We start from the raw sequence: 13,220 nt of genomic DNA on the forward strand, positions 1-13,220 counted from the left end.
GAAGTTCAGTTTCTACCAAATATTGTGGGGCTATATTAAGAAGATATTATGCTTGCTCCAATTCAGTAACCATCTTCATGGCAGGGGCCTATTCTTGCCATTTGTAACCATTAGCAATTGAGGCTTTCAAGCCTAGTCTTTTAGTCATTTAAACTCTTTTGTCTTTGTTGATAATAGTGTTTAGTTTTTAACTTCATTGCAATTTAAAAAACAAATTACTTACATACCTTTGGTAATCTTTTGTTAAGCTTACCACCGTGGCTTAAAATCGACACTATTATTCTAGTAAATTACTAAAACTTAATATAGATCAACTAGTGTAATCTCTCCTACGTGTCAATTCATGCTATTGAGTATCGTGTTGTTTTGACACCCAACAAACCTTGGCACTCTGCAATACATAGATGAATTTAAATAATGATTGTTATTTTTTATATCTTGTTTCTCCAAAATTCTTATCTAATTCTTATAGTTTTGTTTTTATAAGTAAATAAGTTAAATAGGAGTAGATCATACGAGTAAAATTTATATGAATTCATCTTAACATGTGCACTGAAATAATAAATAAATAAAATTATTTTTAATTTAATTACTAATTATATAAGTTCATTAGAATTAAAATAAAAAAATCTAGGTCACAAATAATTAAGTGAGTTCAACTCATATTTTATCACATGGTGAAAAGTGTTGAATGGTAAGAGGATATAATTCAATTAAAATTTGTTCGATTGACTATTAATTGTTATAGTTAATTTTTATAAGTAAATAAACAAAATGAAAGGGTATTAAACGTTAAAACTATTTAAATTCATTTCAGCTTCGGTGCATGCTAAAATGTGCATAATATTAGCATAATATATTGCCAAAATTATTACCAATCTAGTCGTGACCAAAATTCGGACATAAATCATTTTAAACTTTGCCCCAAAAATATAGTTGTATTCTCTTCTTTTTCTTTATGTTTCCTCCCTTTGCCTTCAAATTGTAAGTAGCACCGTGCATTATCATTTTGTCATGATATTAAAGTTGTACCATTCTAGTCAAAGATTGAAACTCTTACATGATTTCACATTGCAAACATTGATTACCACTAACAAGGGTGAGCTCATTTTGTGTTTCACTTGTTTCCTTTCGTACTACACATGAAGTATAATCATAATAGTACTTCTGAGTTCTGAACATTCTAATCCTGATTCAATCTTTCCCTTTAGAGAATGCTGGTAATTCATTTTGGACAAGGAAACAAAAGAGATATGGGGGAGAGGAGACTCTAGAAGGGTGCATTTTCTCCTCTCCTTGTAACCCTCTTAGCTTTCTTAGATGTGGTAGTCCTGTTGGGATAGGGAATGAATCCCTTAAGTCCCCCATAGGGATTTAAGGGTTTTTTTTGGTACTTCACCTTCAAGGAACTCTTTGACTATCCCATGAGAGGGTGTTTTACTCCTTGCCTGGGGTCTCTTTTACTTCCCTTCCTGCTTCATGTGACCTTATCGCCCTCTAGGGGAGTTTGTTTTTAAATTAAACCAAACAATCAAATGGCACTTGAGCTTAAAGGGCTCATTTTGAAAACAAAACAGGTTTAGGGTCTCAGTCAAATTAGGAAAGTGCAATGAAGGTAAAGCATGAAATGCAAGAAATTCTCGTCTCTAGGTGTAAGGAGCCAAATCAGTAGGTATTGAAGGCCTCAAGTTGCTACAATGTCTCTCTGGCATGGCCTTGACACAGGTGCACTAGTTATTGGCATGGCTGGCTAAGACTAAGTCATTGGCCTGATGCTGTCAATTAGTATTATCTGTTCCTGCTTTCTGATTTCAGAGCTTTTCAGGGTAATTTTTTTATCTATGAATTCATAACTGTCTTTTACATTCATCATTTTTTTGGTTAATTTGGCCTCTTATTATGTCAGTTTATTCACTTCCTTTGCCTATCACCTTTCAGCCTTGTGAAGCAGAAACTTTTGCTGCCATGTTATTACGATTTTCTTTCTCTCGGGCTCAAATTTTTGCAGATATAATAACTGGAGTTGTTCATATAATGCTTAGTTGACCTTGTATTGTTAAAGAAGTTAGTCATGCAAAACCTATTAAGATTCCTAATGATTAGTATCTCCATATTGGCTGTGATCGCACTACTTGGCAAATACACTTTGCTGGTAATTTTATGAAAGTCTTGTTGCTCCTCCCCATTCGGTGTAAGAGGATTATAATTTGCAGATGAGCAATAACTATGATGAGAGAATTTTTTAGGTCAGTAATCGATGTATATTTTCATTCACCATGTATTGTTTATCTTCTTTGAGATTACTTCCTCTAGTTGCTTACTATTTCCAAGTCTTTGTTAACATGTACCTGCTATACTCATGTTAGCTGCAATAAACTTATGAATTGATAGTTCTGTATCAATGATCATACCAATACGTATAGAAAGTTTTGGATTGCCCTTCAAAAGGAAAATCTTTCAGTTTACAGATGCTAGTTAATGCAGTGATCAGGTGGCAAGTATCATGAGTATGTGTTCTCAGATAAAAATGTGTTGGAATCCATTTTCTTCTTTTATTGTGATATCAGATAAAAAGCATGTAGTTTGGTTGATTAGCATCTACAATTATCTTGATATGAATGTTGTATCCGCAAAGATCCATTGTCCCATATGAGTTTTTTTAAGATGCCATTTGCAATGATTTTATTAGTTTTCAAGATGTTGGGTGGTTAGATATGATTCCATTACAACTTTTCAGGTTTAATAAGCACTGTTAGTTCATAATGGTTGTCATAATACCTAATTAATATCTAATCCGCATGATTAAACTTAGCCATGCAAAGGTGTGCAAGTACAACTTTGTTAAAGCAACCAACCTTTGAGGTATATCGAATGCATCAAACACTTGATATGTTTGGCGTTCTAAATTCAGATATCAATCTTCCCATGAAAATGATAGAATGCAAATAACAATATTAATAATGATAATAAATCTCTAATTGAATTGCTCCATATGAGTTGACTAACTGCCTACCAAGGGTTCAATAAGTTAGGTTATAGTTCTTAGGGTAATGGTGTAGTAGTTAGATATTTTAGCCGTTTATTAGATATTTAAGGTTTGAATTTCTAACTGTGGTGCACTGTATAACATTTTACTTTAATGGAATGATAAATTTAAGTGTGTGCACTTTTTTATTTATCTTGATTGGCCGATGAAAAATTTTCATTGGATCGAATGTCTATCCCAAGATTAATCAGTGTTTGAAAGTTAGATATTTAGATTATTAAAAATAAATAAATAAATAAATAATTTAGCGTTACAATTTTGTGAATTAAAAAAAAGTTGCACTATATGTTTGTTATCAATAACAGGTCATAGTAGTGTTCATTGAAATATTTTTTATTTAAAAAGTAAAATTAAAATAAAGTAGAAAAAAAGTATTTTTAATAAAAAAACACTTCAGGTATTATAATTTTTTTCTGTAAAAAGTCTAATCTATTGTAATTTTTGGTGGCAGAAGAAAAGAAAACAAAGAAACGCCCTTTATTTTATTTTTTTTTTATTTTATTTTTTTATTTTTTTTGTCAATCGAGAAAATATTAAATAAATAAAGTAGTGAAAACTTTGTCGCGACTTGGAACTAATTGGTCCGCCCCTTTTCTGAACTGCTAAAAGTTGAAACACGGAAAAGTCGGCCCAAACGCTTACCCACCTTGGTTAGTGCGTTATCAATCACCCGTTCGCGTGGGCTGGAGAACGGAAGCGTATAAATGATTCAGAAATTATTATTATTATTTGTTGGAGGGGCGTTGCACGTGTCGACAAAGCTGCGTCAAGCTCGCTGTCATTTCGTACGTGGGACCCCGGGGATACCCCTGAGGCCAATGTGGGAGCGCCACGTTTCGTCACGGGGTTGCATTCTGTCAGTTGTCAGTGAGCGAGGCTCCGACCGTCGGATCTTCCTGCCAATCGATCTTGTCCGTTCAAAGCCAACAAACGCTTTGGAATGTTATATGTACGGGGTGTTTCGGCAGAATGACCCCACAGTTCTGTTGTATTAACGATTTTACCCTCACGATAGAATGGGAATGCATGTACATAATAAATAATTTTCTCACTTTGCGTTAGTCCAATCTTGTAAATCCAATTGTTGTATTTGTACCCGCACAATTATTTTTAATGGATAATAAAATCCCCAAAGACACTTTGGCGATTATTAAAAGAAATAAAAAATATATATATCTTACATTTAAAGCGTTTAGTGCCCAATGAGGAACCAGTTGGTAAAGTGTTGTATTTGATTGAAGATGTTCAGTTCTATATTATATTGTGAGATAGTTTTGGTTTTCTCTTGTTTGCATTTCATTGGTATAATTTAATCCAAATTGCATAATTGAGTTAGGGAAGAATTAAATAGATTATTGCCGATGACATCCATCTCATTCTCTTAAATTATGCCAATCAACCTCTTCAACTTCTTCTTTTATCACTTTTAAGGTAAATTTATTCATGCCCTCAAATTAGTTTATAAGAGAAAGTACTATTATGATGTAGACATTTCTAATTTCTTCTACAATTTATCATCTCAAAATATGACAAAATTGTCTCAACTCTAACAACATAAAAAAGTTAAATAACAATAGAGGAGAAAATGTAGGATGGTAGTGGAACTAGAGAAGGATATGTAGGATGGAGCCAAAATTGAGATGAGGACAAAGGCCAAACCCTGATTTCCTCCCTCTCCCACAGCTCCCTAGATCCCAACCCTTCCAAGTTCCAAGTTGATCACCAATGGCAATTTCATTGATTGTGCAGTGATGATTGATGATGGCAAAGTGGAAATATGACCAAAAGGAACCTCAAAAGAAGGCAAGTGATGAAAGTGGCCATATAATTGATGGGTGCATGAACCAGGAACCTCATCCTCACCCTCAGTTCCTCCTCATCCACCCTCAATCCTTTCTTTCTACCTCACCCAAATCTCTGCCTCCCTCTCCGTCTCATTGTTCTTTCCCCATTTGACTTCTGTTGCTTTCTTCTTCCTCATCCTCCACCCTTTTTCTTCCTCTTTTCGCCAAAGCCTGTTCCATCTAATCTGAAGTTTGCATCTTCGGCCCAAAGGTTGTAGCTTTCGCTCTCTGCTCCACCAAAGGTTGCATCTTTGTGTCAAAGTTTGCAATTTTGTGTCTCCTTGACGGCCTCAGGCGTTCTTCCACCTCTGACCGCAGCGAGTGCTTTTCTCCGCCCGAGGGTTTTAGTTGTCTGGGGTTGCTTTGCAGCGGTGGGGGATTTCTCTTGAACCATGATTGTGGAGGAGAGGAAGGGGACCAGGGATCAGTTTCCTGTGGGCATGCGCGTCCTTGCGGTGGATGATAACCCCATCTGCCTCAAGTTGTTGGAGGCCCTGCTAGTCCGCTGCCAGTACAAGGGTTTGCCCTCAATCTTTCTTATGTTTTTCTTATCCATCGTTTCTACTTTTCTTCTTCATCTTACAACGCTTTATCTGTTGAAGCAAAATACTGCTATAGAATGATTGTTTCAACTGCATTAACGCTTGCTTGTTTGGTCTCTTTTATTTCTCTTTTTTGTTGTTGAGTGTTTGTTTAATTCCCTTTTTGTTTCCATTTCTCACCCAAAACAAGATTTTAACTTATAGAATTATGGGCGTGTGAATTGTTTCTCTAGTTACTACCACTGATAAAGCGATCACGGCGTTAAACATGATGAGAGAGAACAGAAACAAATTTGATCTGGTTATCAGTGATGTGCACATGCCGGATATGGACGGCTTCAAGCTACTAGAGCTCGTAGGCCTCGAGATGGACCTTCCAGTTATCAGTAAGTCTCAGTAACTTGTTCAAACAGTAGTAGTTATTGTCATGGTGGTTATTATCATGATTATTTTTGCTCTTCAAGAAATTTCAAATTTGTTCTTGGGATGCCCCTATATAAAAATCTCTTTTTTTATAATAAGAATGAGATTAATATGTTATGGTGCAGTGTTGTCTGCGAACGGTGAAACCCAAACTGTGATGAAGGGAATCAGCCATGGCGCTTGTGACTATCTGCTAAAGCCAGTGCGGATCGAGGAGCTGAGGAACATATGGCAACATGTCATTAGGAGGAGGAAGTTTGAAAAAAGTTGCGGTACCGATTCTGACAATAGGGATGATGGCCTGAAGGTTCTTGCAAACTCAGAAGATGGCCATTGGGTGGCGGATGACCACAATGGAAAAATCACCAAGAAGCGGAAGGACCAGAGCGAGGCAGACGAAGATGATAGTGAAGACAACATAGAGAATGATGATCCATCTAGCCTGAAAAAGCCTAGAGTCGTGTGGACAATTGAGCTGCACAGGAAATTTGTTGCTGCTGTTAACCAACTGGGCATTGACAGTAAGCATCTTCGTCTTTGCTTTCCTTCGTAGAACGGCGAACAAAAGGGATTTGAGACATATTTGAAACTTTCCCTTTCTTGCTCTTCCTTATGCAGAGGCTGTACCAAAGAAAATCCTTGATCTTATGAATGTTGAGAACCTAACAAGGGAAAATGTTGCAAGCCATCTACAGGTATAGAGCAATACATTTAATTCCATTATATGTTACATCATTAGCTTGTGCCAAAGTCGCTGGTACCTGACCATAGACCTATAGATGCTTTTGACAAGTTAAATACGTAAATAGACAGGCTTCCCTCTTCGAGTTAATACAATTGTGATTCACTCTTCTGTCAGTTATTGTTTTTGTTTGCTTCTCTTTGATGGTTTCGGTTACATTTGCATTTCATGATTGCAGAAATATAGGCTCTATTTGAAGAGGCTCAGTGTGGTGGCAGGCCAACAAGCGAGCATGGTTGCAGCTGTAGGAGGTAGAAACTCATCGTACCTAAATATGGCTTCTTTGAATGGTTTCAGAAATTACTATGCAATTGGGGGATCAAGACAACTACCGACAGTAGGATCTCTTCAACCAACTGGAGTTCTTGGTAGAATGAACAGTTCATCGACTCTAGCAATGCAGGGGCTACTACCTTCCCCAACGGTTCAGCTCTGTGGAATGCACAAAAGCACAAGCAATCCTTGTAACACTGATTTAGGAAGGATTCAAGGGATTGTAGCGCCAGGCAACCGCCAAATGAATTTGTTGCACGGAGTGCCTTTGAATTTGGAGCCCGAACAATTTCCACAACTCAAATTGCTGCAAGAACCAAGAAACCAATTACCTGCTGGCTTTTCGGATTCTGGATTCACTGTTGGTCCTAAAAGCAATTCTTTTCCTATTGGCACTACCAACCCTCTGTTTGTTCAGGCTAATGAGCAGCACAATCGAACAGGAGGATTGCAAAATTACTCAGTCAAAATGTCTCCCTCAAGTTCAGAGCTTCTCGATTTCGACCTTCAAGATATTTCCCAGTTTACTTCTAACAATAGATCTGGTGACGGCTCATGGCAGGGCGCTTCAGGTTCAACTGAAGATCCTACTAGTTCATTGTCAATCCTAGCCCCTTTCGGTAATATTGCCTTGTCTTCTGCGAACATTGGAGCAAATATTTCTTCAGTAACTACTCATGCAGTGACCAAACCTTTTGACGAATTTGCAAACACAATGGCTGCTCCACTGCATGATGCAATCACAAATAATAATATCAATAATCATGTTCGTTCACTCAATGGGAACACAATGGCCATGCCTCCGGTGCACGATGATTCAAGACCGTCTAATTTCAGCTTGGACAACTCTATTCAGAGTTGGGATTATTCCATCAATTCAAATACTGTCTCGAGTCGTTACTCAAATCCTTTGCTATCCAAACTCCGAAATGATGAAGCAACTGCCCGGTTTCACTCTTCGGGCATTGCAGTTGGTGAGAAAAACTTGGGTGCCACTGCAGTAGTACAAGGAAACTTTGGCACTTCGCTTGTCAGACAAGATTGCATGATTGACAGGTCCACTGTTGACGGTCAGCTGAAATTTAAGGGTGGATATGAATCGGAGAACTCAAGATTGCACAGTGGCATAAACTCCAACGGTTCCTGTCTGGCTGATGTGGTGAATTCCATGGTTAAACCAGTAAGTACCTTTTCTGTGTTTCCCGGTTGATTGTTCCCAGGGAAGTGTTTGTTACTCGAACGTTTGTCTGTCAAGTTAGTAGTTAATGTAGCAAGCAATGCAATTTACTGGTTGCATCTCAACTAGCTTCTTTGTGTAATTGTGTTGTATCACTATAAACATTTAAGACTTGTAATTTATCAGTGATGGTACGCTGACTATGTGTCTTTCAGCAGGACGATGACATGCTATTTGGGGATATCGACATGGGGTGTGATCTCTACTCGATCGGTGCTTGCATGTGTTCTCTTTGGACTTGAGTGATTATTATGTTTGATGGTAGCAGAGCTTGTTTATGTTTATTGTTCTAGTTTATCTCTGTTTTTCAGAAAGAATCTGAAATTCTGAACGAGTAATGTAGCTGAATTGTTACTTCTATAGTGAGGCCTGGGAACATCTAGCCTAGATCATTGCTTGTCATTATGCCATACTCGATCCATGTATTGCTGGTTAAGAGCACTGCTGAAAGACATGTGAGTTCTACTTGGTTACCAAAACTAGAATTTACACCACAAATAAGAGTTGTGCCTAATTGTTGAAAATCAATTAGGGATGCAAGTAGAGTAGGAAATTAACAATTGATTATTCTGAAGTTTGTATTTTTGATGATCATGCTCAGCGTTAAAGTTGTTATCGTGCGACCTTATGGTCACGGATTCGAATCGCAGAAATAATCTTTCCCCCAAAACCCTGCCCTTTAAATTCATGCTCAACCATAGTTATGAAAATCGAACTACAAATTGGATTAGCAGTCGGCATGAACATGAACTTGGTGATGTTGCTTGAAGGAGGGTGCAATTGGAGATAGAGGAAGCAAAAAGATAATGGGCAACCTAAGGGTGGATAGGACAACTTGAGATGCGAAGGAGAAGATAGTAGCATAACATGTTGCCCTGGCCAAGAGCTCTCATATAAAATAGAGAAACTAGCCAAGGATCACTCCGCAAAACATGGCGAGTTGAATTCTTTGCTAACTGAGCTTTTATTATAGGTACAGGTGCTTTGAAAGTCAAACACATTGAAAATTGTAAATTTAAATTGGAAAATTTTACATGCAGGTCTTAATCGTTAATAAAATTTTACCTGTAATGTTAGTTGATAAAAAATTTTATTTTCATTTTCTAATCAAACATAATGAACATTAATTTATCTAATTATTTCTAATATTTTTAGATATAAAAAATCTAAAAAATAAATATAATTCTTCTTAAATTCAACACATTAAACTAGAATTTAATGTATTTTCTATCAAATTGAGTACGACTCTTTTTCTATCTCAATTAGATCAAAAATATACTAGATTTTTTTTTAAATAATGCTCAATTGGATGGAAAATATACTATATTTTCTTTAAATGATATTGAATTTAGGAGGAATTATATTACGCACGAACAAAAATCATTTTTAATTTGATATAAAATATACTATATTCTAGTTTAAAATACTGAATTTAACTGGAATTATATTTATTTTTAGACTTTTTGTACCTAAAAAATATGAGAGAAAATTTTGATAGAAAACATGCTCAATTCTAGTTTAAAGTACTGAATTTAAGAGGAATTATATTCATTTTTGGACTTTTTGTAGCAAAAAAAATTGAGGGACAATTAGAAAGTCGTGCTCAATTTGATAAAAAATATATTCGATTTTAGTTTAAAGTGTTGAATTTAACAGGAATTATATCTATTTTTTGACTTTTTATACCTAAAAAATATAAGAGGTAATTTTGATAGAAAATATACTCAATTTTAGTTTAAAGTGTTGAACTTAAGAGGAATTATACTTATTTTTAGATTTTTTTGTACCTAAAAAATCTGAGGTACAATTAGATAATGATATTTACACGAGGGAGTTGAAGCAAATAAAACTTTACATATAGAGAGTGAAAATAAAGTTTTTTACACATGAGAATTATATGCATAGTTAAAATTATAATTAGAGATTTTTCTTTAATTTACCGTTGAAAATTCTCCTCATCTTTTGTCTTCCATGATGCCCACCTTGTATTGTACTATAGCTATCAAAACTATGGAGGGACCGATATGAAAATGTCATATTGGATCTCTCTCATATAAAAAATGTTTGAAACATCTTAAAAGAGCCGTCAAGAGAGCAACTTCACCTTTTAATATAGTAGCTAAGTAAGACTAATAAAACCTTAAGTTCTCTATCTACTTCACCTTCTTCCTTCATCTGTTGACCATGTCAACAACATGACTATTTAGGAGTGTACAAGATTGACCGGCAAAGTAACTAGTTGCAATAAATAATGAATAATGAATATTTTTTATTAAAGATTTAAAATTAAAATTCACAGAAAGGTATTATTAGAATGGGGTTACCTTTATTATTTCTTGATATCAAATGTTGGAGCATGGACAAAATTCAAGTTTAAATTTGCCACCAGTTTTTAAAATTTCTTTAAACATATTGATAATTTTTATCAATATTTTTTCATCATTCCAATTTCCACATACAGGGCATTCGCTTATTATTTCAAAATACAGAATACAAATACAATGAATCTACTTTTTCCCAAATCAGTGGGACCAAAACCAGCTGCTTGACCAGAAATCCAACCACACGTGTTTGACGGCAGACTCGGTTCGTTGACTTTTTGCAAACTTGTCGTGAGCAGCCGCCAATCTAGTCTTAGATATGGTGGCAAGAGGAAGGAAGCTTCCCAGATCTCTGTACTTGTCCAATTGTCATACTTTGTTCCAATTAATTAATTCTACTAAAATTGTATCAGAATCTATTATAATTTCCATATTTCCACTAAAAGGGAAATCGAATTTTGCCATGATCATAATTCTTGTGAACTCGAATTGCATCGCTCCAAAATCTAAATCCTAGTTCTTGCCGGCCGGCAGATTCGTATTCACAACACCATCTCGATCGCTCTCTCCGCGATCATCTAAATCTGTCTTTTTCGATGAAAAATAATTGAAATAGAAGAAGAATCACATTGGAGGCGGCGGCGGCGGCTGGAACATCCTCCCGGAGATGGCCGCGGCGACGGCGGCCTTGAAGGTTGGGTCGTTGGTCAGCGACGCCGCCATTTGCTCCACCAGGCTCCGGGGGAGCTCCGGCGGCGACTCCGACTTCTGCTGCAGTCTCACCGGCCCAAACTCCAGCATCATCTTGCTCGGCGTCGGAGAAGGAAGAGGAGGAGGGGTCCGCTCGTGGGCCGAGCTGATGGCGCCGCAGCTGGACGCGGAGTTAGAAGCTTGGCCGCCGTGGTTGTGCTCGCCCTCGTAGGTGGCCACCAGCAGGGACGTGTCCTCTGGGCTCCTCTGCACCTGAAACCCCCAAAAATTCATCATCCGAGTCGATCAAAAACAGATTTTGATTCGACTTCGAGGGGAATCTGTTGCTGAACTCACTCAGCTCACCTTCTTCTTGACAGGGCAAGATGGAGCGAAGGAGCATCTGAAGTAAGCTCTGGGACAGGGGTTATCTCTCGTCACTTTCTGCCCGTATTTCCTCCATTGATACCCATCTTTCACCACCTGATCATCGTCGTGATTCAAGAACAGAGGAGCGATCGACCGAGTTAGTTAACGAGCAGAGCGATCGAGACTGTTTGGGATAATCAATCAATTAATGTTGCAATTACCAAGCTGGAATCGGACGGGTCAGTGCGGACGTAGCGCTTGGAGAGCAGCGGCTTGCAGGATTCTGCTCTGGCGCGCTTGCCGCCGGAGTCCTCTTCCTCCTCGCTGGAGGTGCAGCACTCGGCGACGGCGTTTCGCCTCCGCTTGGCTTCGGAGGAGGAGGAGGCCTTGGTGGAGAGCTCCGCTAGCTGCCCCTGCAGCGCGCTGTAGTTGGCGGCCACCGAGGCGAGCATCTCCTTGAGGCGCTTGTTCTCGTCGGAGATTCGGCCCAGCTCCGCCTCCAGCTCCTTCACCTGCTTCGCCGCGGGGCGGTCGGCGTCGTCGGCGCCGCACTTGGCCGGAGGGTCGTGGAGGGAGCTGAGGTTGAGGTCGAGGTCGAGCCACTTGCAGTCCATGGCGAGGGGAAGGGCAGCCGTAGCAGTGGAGAAGAGAAGAGAAGAGAAGAGAAAGGCACGAAAGGGAGATTGGAATTGGTGGTGGAATATATAGAAAGATTTCAGTTAGATGCGATACGGCAGAGACTTGCAAATTAGGAAAGATTCAAAACAGGGACAAGCCAATCATCTTCTACCACGTAAGCACCTCCGGCTATAAGATAAATTAGAAAATCGAGATAATATTTGATTCAAAACCAATGGTAAGAGAGAAAGAGTTATGTAATTAATTAATTTGATCTTCAAAGAAACAATCAACCAATTTGATGGATTGGACTACAGTCAGATTGAATGGGAGATTATTCAAGTCCACTTATTGCTGCATAACAAAATTATTCAAGTAATGAAGACAAATTGGAAACTTCCCATTTGATGTATGTCAGGAGTTGGCTAAATTCTACTCTCTCTAGATATATAATAATACCTTGTATCTGATTTTTCAATTAATTCAATTCAAGCCTAACAATTTTGAAAAAAAAAAGAAAAATAGAGAATTGGAAGTGGTGAACAACCACCACTATTTGTATAATGCCTATACATTTCAAATGAGTAGGTTTGCAAATCAAACATTGGTGATCTAATTTTTGTATCGCGTTAGAGGGAATTAGGTGCATGAATAATGAATAACAAACTATGAAGAAAAAATTAAACACAATTTGAATAAGTACCTACTTGCCTTTAATTTGATGGGGAGAAATACTTGTTAAAATACTTGTTACCAAGAGTCCAATTTGGTTGAGACTTTGACAATGGATAGATCCTATAACGTTGGCTAGGTCTAGTAGCTGTTTATCCTTATGACTTGACTATAATATTTTTAAACCATGCAATTTAATATTAAGTATAAGAGCGAAGGTTCCTCATTTTGGAAGTTACAATCATCTCTCTACATTTGTAATAACTATAATCGATCCGGTCCGAAAGCGATCAACGTAACATGGACCGTCGGTGATATGGTATTCAAATTGACTGCCTCCAAGAAATCCTGTGATGAGAAGGAAATTGTCAGTAAATAAGCCAAGGAGGATCCATGGTGCAGCTACTCGGATGATCAAATCAGCAATGATGATGGCACAATAT

The 13,220-nt window shown here is 37.6% G+C and overlaps 2 protein-coding genes across 3 annotated transcripts; one reads left to right on the forward strand and one right to left on the reverse strand.

Annotated features, from left to right (window-relative positions):
- The first annotated feature begins 4,790 nt into the window (after positions 1–4,790).
- Positions 4,791–8,496, forward strand: LOC122015086 (two-component response regulator ORR24-like). 2 transcript variants are annotated; one of them, XM_042571766.1, is made up of 6 exons: positions 4,791–5,409; positions 5,666–5,818; positions 5,981–6,376; positions 6,474–6,550; positions 6,776–8,050; positions 8,266–8,496. In XM_042571766.1, the coding sequence occupies exons 1-6, from the start codon at positions 5,283–5,285 to the stop codon at positions 8,347–8,349; spliced, it is 2,112 nt and encodes a 703-aa protein (XP_042427700.1). In that variant the 5' UTR covers positions 4,791–5,282; the 3' UTR covers positions 8,350–8,496. The 2 variants fall into 2 exon arrangements, with proteins under 2 accessions (XP_042427700.1, XP_042427699.1); XM_042571765.1 differs by having other exon boundaries at positions 4,796–5,409; positions 8,263–8,496.
- A 2,030-nt stretch (positions 8,497–10,526) lies between these two features.
- LOC122017957 (WRKY transcription factor WRKY28-like) lies at positions 10,527–12,154 on the reverse strand. The gene is made up of 3 exons (XM_042575684.1): positions 11,709–12,154; positions 11,485–11,601; positions 10,527–11,391 (listed from the first exon to the last, which is right to left on the reverse strand). Exons 1-3 carry the CDS (start codon positions 12,099–12,101, stop codon positions 11,053–11,055), a joined length of 849 nt encoding a protein of 282 aa, XP_042431618.1. The 5' UTR covers positions 12,102–12,154; the 3' UTR covers positions 10,527–11,052.
- Between the last annotated feature and the right edge of the window lie 1,066 nt (positions 12,155–13,220).

Source organism: Zingiber officinale, chromosome 8B (assembly GCF_018446385.1).
Source record: "Zingiber officinale cultivar Zhangliang chromosome 8B, Zo_v1.1, whole genome shotgun sequence".
Lineage (NCBI taxonomy): Eukaryota > Viridiplantae > Streptophyta > Magnoliopsida > Zingiberales > Zingiberaceae > Zingiber > Zingiber officinale.

What these genes read in the sequence shown, in the direction of transcription:
- LOC122017957 (XM_042575684.1), bottom strand. Translation starts at nt 12,101, where the DNA reads ATGGACTGCAAGTGGCTCGACCTCGACCTCAACCTCAGCTCCCTCCAC. An exon ending in ACCCGTCCGATTCCAGCTTG is followed by an intron (nt 11,602 to 11,708) that starts GTAATTGCAACA and finishes GACGATGATCAG; the next exon opens with GTGGTGAAAGATGGGTATCA. An exon ending in CTTGCCCTGTCAAGAAGAAG is followed by an intron (nt 11,392 to 11,484) that starts GTGAGCTGAGTG and finishes TGGGGGTTTCAG; the next exon opens with GTGCAGAGGAGCCCAGAGGA.
- LOC122015086 (XM_042571765.1), top strand. Translation starts at nt 5,283, where the DNA reads ATGATTGTGGAGGAGAGGAAGGGGACCAGGGATCAGTTTCCTGTGGGC. An exon ending in GATGGACCTTCCAGTTATCA is followed by an intron (nt 5,819 to 5,980) that starts GTAAGTCTCAGT and finishes GTTATGGTGCAG; the next exon opens with TGTTGTCTGCGAACGGTGAA. An exon ending in TGAATTCCATGGTTAAACCA is followed by an intron (nt 8,051 to 8,262) that starts GTAAGTACCTTT and finishes TGTGTCTTTCAG; the next exon opens with CAGGACGATGACATGCTATT.